The 12,230-nt window shown below is 34.1% G+C and overlaps 1 protein-coding gene across 1 annotated transcript; it reads left to right on the top strand.

The window, feature by feature from the left end:
• Window positions 1-1,385: 1,385 nt before the first annotated feature.
• adck2 (aarF domain containing kinase 2) lies at window positions 1,386-11,752 on the top strand. Its single transcript, XM_051099014.1, has 8 exons — window positions 1,386-2,676; window positions 4,132-4,278; window positions 5,483-5,611; window positions 5,704-5,799; window positions 7,469-7,714; window positions 8,937-9,065; window positions 9,672-9,725; window positions 10,244-11,752. The coding sequence occupies exons 1-8, from the start codon at window positions 1,822-1,824 to the stop codon at window positions 10,373-10,375; spliced, it is 1,788 nt and encodes a 595-aa protein (XP_050954971.1). The 5' UTR covers window positions 1,386-1,821; the 3' UTR covers window positions 10,376-11,752.
• Window positions 11,753-12,230: the final 478 nt, after the last annotated feature.

The raw sequence follows: 12,230 nt of genomic DNA, 5'->3' as shown, positions 1-12,230 counted from the left end.
TGTAATAAGTAGCATAACTATTTTAAGTAGGGCTGCAAGATTAATCGCACGATGTCGTGAGGCGCGTTTAGTCAATGAAGCCGGTACTTTGATTAGTAGTAAAGCTCCATCACGTGCGTTCAGCTGGAGCGGCAAGTAATACACAGAGCCGTAAAGCACTGACAAGCTACGCCAAAATCGCGCTCAAAATCGAATTCGGTTTTGCGCGCGATTTGGCGTAGCTTGTCAGTGCTTTACGGCTCTGTGTTGCTCTGTGTACTGAACGCACGTGATGGAGCTTTACTACTAATCAAAGTACCGGCTTCATTGACTAAACGCGCCTCACGACATCGTGCGATTAATCGTGCAGCCCTACTTTTAAGTGCTTTAAAAGTAATGTAATTGATTACATTTGATTACTTTTTGATTACTTTTCTAAAATTCAGTTATCAAATAAGCATGTATCCTGTTCTGTATCCTAAACTCCTGAAACATTGGTGTCTCATATTTTAGACCAGCCAATGCAATTTTGGAAATCAAATCTGTGTGTGTGGATCGTTAACATTTTCTTAAGCAACTGTACTTCAACTGTACATTGTTTCTCAGTAACTGTAACAGATTTTATTTTGTTATTAAATTACATAATTCAACTACTAGTTAGTGTAGTTAAGTTCGAGCCCCTACCATTGTCATCAAGGCATCAAAATGTGCAAAAAACACTTGCAATACAAAATGCCCTTCATAAGTGGAAATGTGTAGTCCTTCTCTCTCTCTCTCTCTCTCTCTCACACACACACACACACACACACAGAGCTTGACATAGGCTACATGTTCAGGGCAGGTTCTGCAATCCTACTGTATGTGTACAGTATGTACATTAAGCACTGCTGTTAATTTGGCTCGTTTGGGGCCAACTTTCTTTTTATTTTTGATACATTTATATTTTTTAAATATATAAAACATTTTTTTTTTTTAATTTTGTATGAATTTGACTTTTATTAGATTTACCAGTTGTGATCATTTCTATTTTGTGCTGGTCAATCTTGAACAATAGATAAAATTGAATTTCTATCAAAAACTTGAGAGAACTGCGTGGCGCAGAGGGGCCATTGCTGCAAATATCTGAGAGGCTCCTCCCCTAATAGTAATCTCACTCCAAACTTTTTCCAAAACTTGAGAGCCCTGTGAATACTTTCCGTAATATACCACTGTACTACTCAGTGACTACTTACATTTCTTACATCTCCTATTTTTATTATTGCTGAGCTGATGATTTATTGCTTCACTTTAAATATAACACATAATTAATCGCTAAATCAGCACATCAGTTATTCATTCTATTGCCACTGAGCCGCGGAACTAATGTTGAGATTCACACGGAGGGATTAATCAGTCGGACCGACGGAGAACATTTCATAACAAATGTTTGAATGAATTGAAGTAGATTCGTGAAAAAAGAAGGGAAAAATGAGTCGGAACAGCACGATTTTGGACATCTGGCAGCGAAAATGTGCAAGATAAAAAGAATAGGGATGCTTATGATTACGCGTTGCAGCAGGAGCGGCTGTATTTTTGAATCTTTCTGTGCATGGTATTATAATTTAACTTCATAGGTATAAAGGATTTACATTGCTATGTATGTGTGTAAGCTAAGAGCAAACCACTACATTTCCCATTAGCAAAAGTGAAAGTGTTCATTAATCATTCTACATATTGTATGCATGCATGATCTTCATATGTTTTCATGCATCTGATTTTAAATAATGGTTATAATTTGCAGCTGCACTACATTTGTCCTAAAGCAACTGTTAAATGTCTAGCTAAGTAATAACTGTATCAAAAATGTCTGCTTTCTGTGCAAGACACCTGCTCCAGAACCTCAGGTTCACAGTGCACAGGGTATCGATTCGAATCCCGCCTCGCAGAGTGTTTATTTTTAAAGGTACTCATGTTTTATCTCAAGCCCCCAAAGTGGGACTGTTCTGTTGGACTGCATGTGGCATCACTTATGCCGCCGGACAGGAAGCCATTCATCAGCAGAGGACCACAGAGAGGAAGTCAGTCGCCCGAGTGCAGATCCACAGGTTAGTATTCGTCTTGCGTTTGGGAATCCGCGCCTTGGTGCTGCTTCTCAAATTCAGCCCACTTCTGATTCTGTATCCCCTGACTTTACTCTCCCAACGTTGGGCGTCCCGTTGGTTGGATGCCCTGCTTTGGGTCACGGAAACATCTGGACCTACATTTATCAAGCTGGGCCAGTGGGCCAGCACTAGACGGGACATCTTCTCTCAGGACTTCTGCGAGCGCTTCTCAAGGCTTCATGTACGGGTGAAGCCCCATCCCTGGTCCCACACCAAGCTCTGTTTGAAGAGGGCGTTTGGGGAAGGATGGAGGCAGATGTTTGCGTTTGACAGTAAGGAGCCTGTGGGATCGGGATGCGTGGCACAGGTGTACCGCGCCAAAGCCAAGGTGAAGAGCGTTGAAGAGCCGGCGTTCCTGAAGCTGGTGGAGGAACTGGAGAAGAACAGTCTTCTGGAGGCCTGGGAGATCCCGGGTCTGGCAGGGGCTTTGAGTGACTTCTGGGAGACATATAAAGATGAGGAAGACACGGCGGACACCAAGACGAGGGATTTCGGAGAGAGACCTGGTCCGGACGAACACCTGGAGGAAGAGCGTCTGATTCCTGTGGCAATTAAGGTAAAGTGTTTGTCTCCTCCTTACTTTTTAAACCAGTCCCTTCTGACCATTTGGATTAATTGGCATATTTTTGTGTATATTTCATAATTCAATCAATTCCCAGTTCTGCCAACCTTTATTTTGGAAATATCATTTTTAAAAATGTTATTGTTTTTTGTTTGTTTGTTTTTTCATTTTGTATTTTTTTTTTGCTTTTGTCACAGACAGAATATTAAGATAAAACAGGTTTAACATTTCTTGTTTTTCAGGATGTTTATTTATATTCTTCTGAGGCTGTTTTGGCTATTCTGTTTTTTCCCCTTATAATATACTCTATTTTGTCACAGAATTACGTCAGACTATCTAGATAAAATGACTTGTAATGTGAAAAGTGCTCCTCTTCCATTTTCTCAAAAAATACATTAAATTTATGCATTTATTTTGGTATTTTTATTACCTGTAAATTGCTATTTTTCACCATTGTTTTTCATATAAAATATGCTAATTCTATTTATTTAGTCTTTAAAATTTTATCTATTCTTGATTGTTTTAAGTAAAATTCTATTTTCTCACAGAAATATACTACTAGTCAACATTTTTTTAAACTGTAAATTTTTTTTTGTTTTTAAAAGAAGTCTCTTCTGCTCACCAAGCCTGCATTTATTTGATCCAAAGTACAGAAAAAACAGTAACATTTTGAAATATTTTTACTTTTTAAAATAACTGTTTTCTATTTGAATATATTTTAAAATGTAATTTATTTATTTTATGTTTTATTATGTTATTTTTTTCAGGTTTCTTTGATGAATAGAAAGTTCAGAAGAACAGCATTTATCTGAATTAGAAATCTTTTGTAACATTATAAATGTCTTTATCGCTTTTGATCAGTTTAAAGCATCCCTGCTAAATAAAAAATAGTAATTTCTATAATTACACTGACTCCAAGCTTTTAAATGGCATATAATGTTGCAAAAGCTTTTTATTTCAGATAAATGCTGATCTTTGGATCTTTCTATTTAACGAAGAATCCTGAAAAAAAAAAATCACTCAACTGTTTTAAAAATTGATGATAATAATAATAATAAAAATGTTTCTTAAACAGCACATCAGCATATTAGACTGATTTCTGAAGGATCATGTGACGCTAAAGACTGGAGTAATGATGCTGAAAATTCAGCTTTGATCACAAGAATAAATTTCTTTTTGAAATATATTCAGATAGAAAGCAGTTATTTTACACAGTAAAAATATTTTGAAATTTTACTGCTTGTGCTGTATTTTGGATCAAATAAATGCAGGCTTGGTGAGCAGATGTTGTTAGATGCAATTTTAGAAGATTTTTTTTTTTAAAAAAAAAAGCTATAATGTTCCAAAAAACATTTTAACCAAGGTGCTGGACTAAAATTGGTTTTCTCTGTTGTTATGTAGGTGCTTTAATATAATCATAATTCTCTAAGTTCTTTTTCCATTAACCAGGTCCTTCATCCAGGAATCAGGCAGCAGGTGCAGATCGATCTGATCTTAATGAAAGCTGGAAGTTTGTTCCTCAACTGTTTGCCCGGCATCAAGTGGCTCAGCCTGCCCGAGATTGTGTATGAGTTTGAGAAGCTCATGACCAAACAGGTACTGATGCTTTTATGAAAAGCTTTCTTGATGCAAGGTAATTATATTTTTAAAAACCATTAACCATTAAAAGTCTTTACTTGAAATGAAATTAACTAAAATTGATTTAAAAAAAACAACAAAAAAATAAACTATTAATGAAAATTAATTAAAACAATATAGACATCTATATGGATATACACTATCAGTCAAAAGTTTTTTATATACATATATTTTTTTAAAGAGGTCTCTCCTGCTCACCAAGCCTGCATTTATTTGATCCAAAGTACAGCAAAAACAGTAACATTTTGAAATATTTTTACAATTTAAATAACTGCTTTCTATTTGAATATATTTTAAAATGTAATTGATTACTGTGATCAAAGTTAAATTTTCAGCATCATTACTCCAGTCTTCAGTGTCACATGATCCTTCAGAAATCATTCTAATATGCTGATTTGCTGTTCAACATGTATTATTATCAAACATGTATTATTATTATCAGTATTTAAAACAGTTGAGTACAAATTTTTCAGGATTCTTTGATGAATAGAAAGATCCAAAGATCAGCATTTTTGTAACATTATACACTATACCAGGGGTGTGGAACCTTGATCCTGGAGGGCCGGTGTCCCTGCAGAGTTTAGCTAAACTCTGCAGAGACACCGGCCCTCCAGGATCAAGGTTCCCCACCCCTGCACTATACCATTCAAAAGCTTGAAGTCAGTATAACTTTCTTTTCTTTCTTTTCTTTTCTTTTTTTTTTTTTTTTTACTACCTATTTATCAAAGAAAAAAAATTAATTTTAACAATGTTTTTGAGCAACAAATCAGAATAATAAAATGACTTCTGAAGGATCATGTGACTGGAGTAATGATGCTAAACATTCAGCTTTGAAATCACAGGAATAAATTACATTATAAAATATCTTTAAACAGAAAATGGTATTCTAAATAGTGCAAATATTTCAGTTTTTCTGTTTTTGCTGTACTTTGGATCAAATAAATGTAGGCTTGCTGTGCAGCAGAGACTTTAAAAAAAAAAAAAAAAAAAAACATTAAAAATCTTACCTTTTGACAGGTAGTGTATATTAAAAAAAACACTAATTTAACTAAACTAATAAAAAAAAAAAAAAATAGTATCTCAATGAATAAAACTACTTCATGGCGATTGTTTTTTTTGTTTTTTTTTTTTTGTTGTGGCTTTAATATCTCATTGATTGCAGATCGATCTTCGGTTTGAAGCCCAGAACATCGAAAAGTTCCAAAAGAACTTTAAAGATCTGCCGTATGTGAAGTTTCCTACACCCCTCAGACCATTTGTCACAAGGACTGTGTTGGTAGAAACATATGAGGTGAAAATGGCTGTGCTCTTGATTATTTTAATATTGCATATCCGATTTTATTCCACTGAGGAAAACTAACACTTCGACTTATGCTCTTGTAGGAAAGCGAACCCATCTCAAAATACCTGAGCTCAGATGTCCCAGAAGGAATCAAGCAGAAAATTGCACGGATGGGTGTTGATCTTCTTTTGAAAATGGTTAGTTACAAAAATAGTTTGTACCCAAAAAATAATGGTTAGTACCCAAAAATAAAAATTTGCTGAAAATGTACTCATCCTCAGGACATCCAAGATGTATGTGAGTTTGTTTCTTCATCAGATTTGGAGAAATGTAGCATTATATCACTTACTCACCAATGGATGTGAGTGGGTGCCGTCAGAAAGAGAGTCAAAACAGCTGTTAAAACATCACAATAATCCACAGGTAATCCACCCCACTCCAGTCCATCAATAAATTTAGATTTAATTGTGCATATTTCTCTTCTGATTCAGACAAGATGACTTATCAAGATTATTATTAAGCAGTATTATGGATTGAGGACTCACATTTTAGCTGGAAGCAAAGATTAATAACATCTTAAAGGCGAAGTCCACTTCCAAAACAAAGATTCACATATAATGTACTCACCCCCTTGTCATCCAAGATGTTCATGTCTTTCTTTCTTCAGTCATAAAGAAATTGTGTTTTTTGAGGAAAATATTTCTGCATTTTTCTCCATATAATGGACTGATATGGTGCCCCGATTTTAAATTTCCAAAATGCAGTTTAAATGCAGCTTCATACAATCCCAAATGTGGTTGTAAACAATCCCAGCTGAGGAAGAAAGGTCTTCTCTATTGAAATGATCGGTTATTTTTATTAAAAAAATAAAATTTAAATACTTTTTAATCTCAAACACTCATCTTGTCTTGCTCTCCCTGAACTGTGTGTATTCTGGTTCAAGACAGTTAGGGTATGTCAAAAAACTCCAATCGTATTTTCTCCCTCAACTTCAAAAATCATTTCAGAATCATCCTTCATCGCTGCAGAAGTACTGACCCAGTCTTTGCAAAGTGAACATGCAAAAAAGATCAAACACCCTTAACAAAAAATGTAAAACCGCTATATAGGGCGATTTTGAAGTTGAGGGAGAACATGAGATAGGAATTTTTCGACATACCCTCACTGTCATGAACCAGAACAAAAACAGTCCAGGCAGAGTAAAACAAGACGATTAAAAAGTATATAAACTATTATTTTTATGAAAATAACAGATCCTTTCACTAGATAAGACCGTTCTTCCTTAGCTGGGATCGTTTACAACCACATTTGGGATTGCTTGAAGCCGCATATAAACTGCATTTTGGAAATTCAAAAGCTTGGCACCATATCAGTCCATTTTTGCTCAAAAAAACAATTTCTTTACGACTGAAGAAAGAAAAACATGAACATCTTGGATGACAAGGGGGTGAGTACATTATATGTGAATCTTTGTTTTGTAAGTGGACTTCTCTTTTAAGCAATATTATGGATAGAGGACTCACAATTTTAGCTGGAAGCAAAGATTTCAAGTTAAAAACGTCTTAAGGTTGGATTTGTTTCTTACAAACACAAAGCTTTTGTCTTCTCAAGATGTTAAATGATAGACTCGAGTGGTGTGGATTACTTGTGAATTATTGTGATGTTTTTTATCAGCTGTTTGGACTCTCATTCTTCACATCCATTGGTGAGCAAGTGATGTAATGCTACGAGAAACAAAATCTTGAATGGTCTGAGGGTGAGCACATTTCCAGCAAGTTCTCACTTTGTGTGATCTATTCATTTAAATAATGACCAGATTAATTGTATGTGTTTCAATGAAATCTAACCTGTAGTCATCTCTGCCAGGTGTTTGTGGATAATTTTGTCCACGGTGACCTTCATCCTGGGAACATCCTGGTGCAGGGTGGGCGAGGAGAGGGACCCCAGGACAGGGCGACTCTCACAGACCTGTGCGACACTGTGGTGGTCAGTATGCGGCCAACTCCTCCACCCCTACAGCTGGTGCTGCTGGATGCAGGGATCGTGGCGCATCTCAGCGAGGCGGATCAACGCAATTTCAGAGCCGTGTTCACCGCTGTCGTTCTCAAGCAGGTAAAAGACACATGGGGATTGTTTTTTTTTTTTTGTTGACAGTATTGCATGTGAATGTATTACTGCCATATTTGCATCTAGAAATGTTGAAAGTTTGTTTGTTGAAGTCATCATCAGTGTTATTTTAGTATTTTTTTCAATTGAAATCAAAAGTTTACACCCCCTTTCAGAATCTGCAAAATGTTAATTATTGTACCAAAATAAGAAGGATCATACAAAATGCATGTTATTGTTTATTTAGTACTGACCTGAATAAGATATTTCACATCAAAGATGTTTACATATAGTCCACAGGAATATTTACAACATTTTTACATCCCCTTGATTTTTTTAATACTGTGTTGTTACCTGAATGATCCACAGCTGTTTTTTTGTTTAGTGATAGTTGTTCATGATTCCCTTGTTTGTCCTGAACAGTTAAACTGCCTGCTGTTCTTCAGAAAAATCCTTCAGGTCCCACAAATTCTTTGGTTTTCCAGTATTTTTGTGTATTTGAACCCTTTCCAACAATGACTGTAGGATTTTGAGATCCAACTGAGGGACTCATGTGCAACTATTACAGAAGGTTCAAACACTCACTGATGCTTCAGAAGGAAAAACCATGCATTAAGAACCGAGGGGTGAAAACTTTTTGAATTTGAAGATCAGGGTAAATTTAGCTTGTTTTGTATTCTGGGAAACATGTGTCTTCTGTAGATTCAGGGCAGTACTAAATGAAAAAAATATGATATTTAGGCAAATGCATGGTTTTTCCTTCTGGAGCATCAGTGAGTGATGTGTTTGAAGCTTCTTTAATAGTTGCATATGAGTCCCTCAGTTGTCCTCAGTGTGAAAAGATGGGTCTGAAAATCAAACAGTCATTGTTGGAAAGGGTTAAAATACACAAAAATGCTGGAAAACCAAAGTATTTGTGCGACCTGAAGGATTTTTCTGAAGAACAGCAGCTGTTTAACTGTTCAGGACAAACAAGGGACTCATGAACAACTATCACTAAACAAAAAAAACAGCTGTGGACTATATGTAAACATCTTTTATGTGAAATATCTAATCAGGTCAGTACTAAATAAACAATAACATGCATTTTGTATGACCCCTTTAATTTTGGTAAAATAATTAACATTTTGCAGATTATGAAAGGGGATGTAAACTTTTGACCTCAACTGTATGTAATAGTATCATATTATCCTCAGGCCAGTTTTCAAACATGTACTTGTGTTTCCAGGGCGAGCGAGTTGCAGAACTAATCCTTCATCATGCCCGCGCCAACGATTGCCAGGATGTGACACGTTTTAAGAAGGAAATGGCTGAACTAGTGGATCATGCGCTCAGTGACAGGCTTTCCCTGGGAAAGGTACAGAGTTACACATTTATTTATAAATCTATCTGCTACCAGATTTTAAACCAATTGAGATTTTTGTTTTTGAAAGACGTCACTTCTGCTCACCAATGCTTCATATATTTGATCAAAAATGCAGTACTAACAGTAATATTGTGAAATATTATTTCAATTCAAAATAACTGGTTTCTATTTGAATACATTTTAAAATGTAATTTATTCCTGTGATGCAAAGCTGAATTTTCAGCATCATTACTCCAGTCTTCAGTGTCACATGATCCTTCAGAAGTCATTCTAATATGCTGATTTGCTGCTCAAGAAAGATTTCTTGTTATCCATGTTTAAAACAGTTGCTTTATATTTCCTTTAAAATGTTTGGGATAAGTATATTTAAAAAAACATACAAGACGTTTAAGTTAAAAGAAAAAAGAAAATTAATACTTTTATTCTTCAAGAATGTGTTAAAGTGACAGTAAAAAACATTTAGAGTATTACAAAACATTTCTGTTTCAAATAAATATTGTTCATTGAACTTTCTAGTTAAGGAATCCTGAAAAATATTAAGCAACAAAATATGTTTTCATCATTGATAATGTTTGCATGACTTGTGTTGTTTTATAGATTCAGGTGGCTGAGCTGCTGTCTCGAGTCTTTGGTTTACTGATTCATCACAAGGTGAGAGCAACTGATCACAATATAGCAGATCATAAACAGACTGTAAAATTATGTTTAGTCGCTTAATGTAATATCTACCTTTCAATAATCCAGTAAACAGCCTTTAATGTCTATACATATATATATATATATATATATATATATATATATATATATATATATATATATATATATATATATATATATATATATATATATATATATATATATATGTGTGTGTGTTTTTGTTTTGTTTTTTTTTTGCTTTGTGTAACTTTTAAATGTGATAATTGAATTTAGCAGTAACATGATTTAATATCTACACATATGTAAACAATATATAAGTATGTTATTTAAATAATGCATAATAAATACTGCAGTACAAAGCATAAAAATGTCCAAATGTTCAAAATCTGGCATGCACAAATGTGACAAAACATTGAAAATGCATAATATTATTTCGATGTAGTGATTGTGTTTTGATACTGTTGTGTGTTTTATGATGTTTAAGTGACATATGTTGTGCCTTCCTGTTGCAGGTGAAGTTGGAGAGTAATTTTGCGTCTATGGTGTTTGCCATCATGGTCCTAGAGGGTTTAGGCAGATCTCTGGACCCCAACCTTGACATCCTGGAGATCGCCAAACCCCTCCTGCTGAAAAACCTCCTCTGATACGCTCTTCACTGAAACGTCAACATTTACCTCACTGTTCTAGACGCTAATAACAGCCTGCTACTTGATCAGGGAATTTAAAGTCACTCAGAGGAAAAATTACATATCTGGGATCAATTTAAATGTTCATGGTTATAGGGAAAAGTTAAAGGTGTTCCTGGATCAATAAGGTATCCTGTGAAATTGAGAGTGGATTATACATATGGGGCCAGATTCAGTCTTTTTGTCTATTTTGCACATGATATGCCAACTAATTTCTACAGTCCTAGTTTATATATTCAGTGTCAAAATAGTACGAGGTGCATTACCTGTAAGATTTTTAATGTTTTTTCGCAAGGTCTCTTCTGCTCACCAAGCCTGCATTTATTTGATCCAAAGTACAGCAAAAACTGTACAATTTTGAAATATTTTTACTATTTAAAATAACCATTTTCTATTTGAATGTATTTTAAAATGTCATTTATTCCTGTGATTTCAAAGCTGAATTTTTAGCATCATTACTAGTCACATGATCTTTCAGAAATCATTCTAATATTCTGATTTGCTGCTCAAAAACATTTATTATTATTATTCTGTTGAAAACAGCTGAGTAGAATTTACCTGAATTTACCAGCATTTATCTGAAATAGAAATCTTCTATAACATTATAAATGTCTTTACCATCACTTTTGATCAATTTAAAGCATCCTTGCTAAATAAAAGTATTTTATTTGTAAAAAAAAAAAATACAAGTTGTAGTGACTCTAAGCTTTTGAATGGTATAGTGTGTAATGTTACAAAAGGTTTTTATTTCCGGGAAATGCTGATCTTTGGATCTTTTTATCCTGAAATGCTGAAAAAAAAGTACTCCGCTGTTTTAAATATTGATAATAATTAAAAAATGTTTCTTGAACAGCAAATCAGCATATTAGAATGATTTCTGAAGGATCACGTGACACTGAAGACTGGAGTAATGATGCTGAAATGTATTCAAATAGAAACAGTTGTTTTAAATAGTAAAAATAATTCACAATATTTCTGCTTCTGTTGTACTTTTGATCAAATAACTGGCTTGTTGAGCAGAAGAGACTTTACAAAACATTTTTAAAAAATCTTACTATTTAGAAACTTTTGACTGGTAGTGTACATTTCATAAACTTTGTACATATCTATGTATTTATCCATTTTACCAAGTGTAATTTACCTCCTTAAGTCATCAGATGGCATGAAAGATCTGATGCAGCTCACATCTTAAACAAGATTTCCTTTTCATCATCAGTGTTTTATGAGTGTGTTTGTTGTTTAAGCCTTCTCAGATGATTTGCTGAGAAATGGATGAAAAAAAAATTCCTTTGTGTATTTTGCACACCTTTGTTTGAATTAAACTTATGATCTGCAGTTTGACTTTGAGAGACTTTTTGTATCAAAATGTCTTTTTTTATAATGTTTTGCATGTAGATATACAGTAGTCAACATTTGAAGTTTTTGTCTTAGGACAACTTTGATTAACTTTTTTGATCCTCAAATCTTGACTGTATACCTATAAACCCTTGCCAGTACACTGTGTGCAGAATTATTAGGCATGTTGATATTCTGGTCATATTTTTTTTCCAAACACATTTTACCAATTTCAAACCACATCAGTCTTAATAACTACTGTTAATTTTGTATTTAATCATTTATATGTGATATATAATTGTCCGTGAAGGCTGGAAGTGAAAAACTCCTTATATTCAGGTGTGCATAATTATTAGGCATGTTTTCTTTTACAGAAAAAATGAGCCAAAAAAAGATATTTAACCCAGACTGAAAAGTCCAGATTATTAAATGCCCATGAGAAGAATGCAATGTTGTGAAATACATTAAGACAGTAAAA

This window comes from Labeo rohita, chromosome 25 (genome assembly GCF_022985175.1).
Source record: "Labeo rohita strain BAU-BD-2019 chromosome 25, IGBB_LRoh.1.0, whole genome shotgun sequence".
In the NCBI taxonomy this organism is placed as follows: domain Eukaryota; kingdom Metazoa; phylum Chordata; class Actinopteri; order Cypriniformes; family Cyprinidae; genus Labeo; species Labeo rohita.
This window is presented reverse-complemented; position numbering and strand designations above follow the sequence as displayed.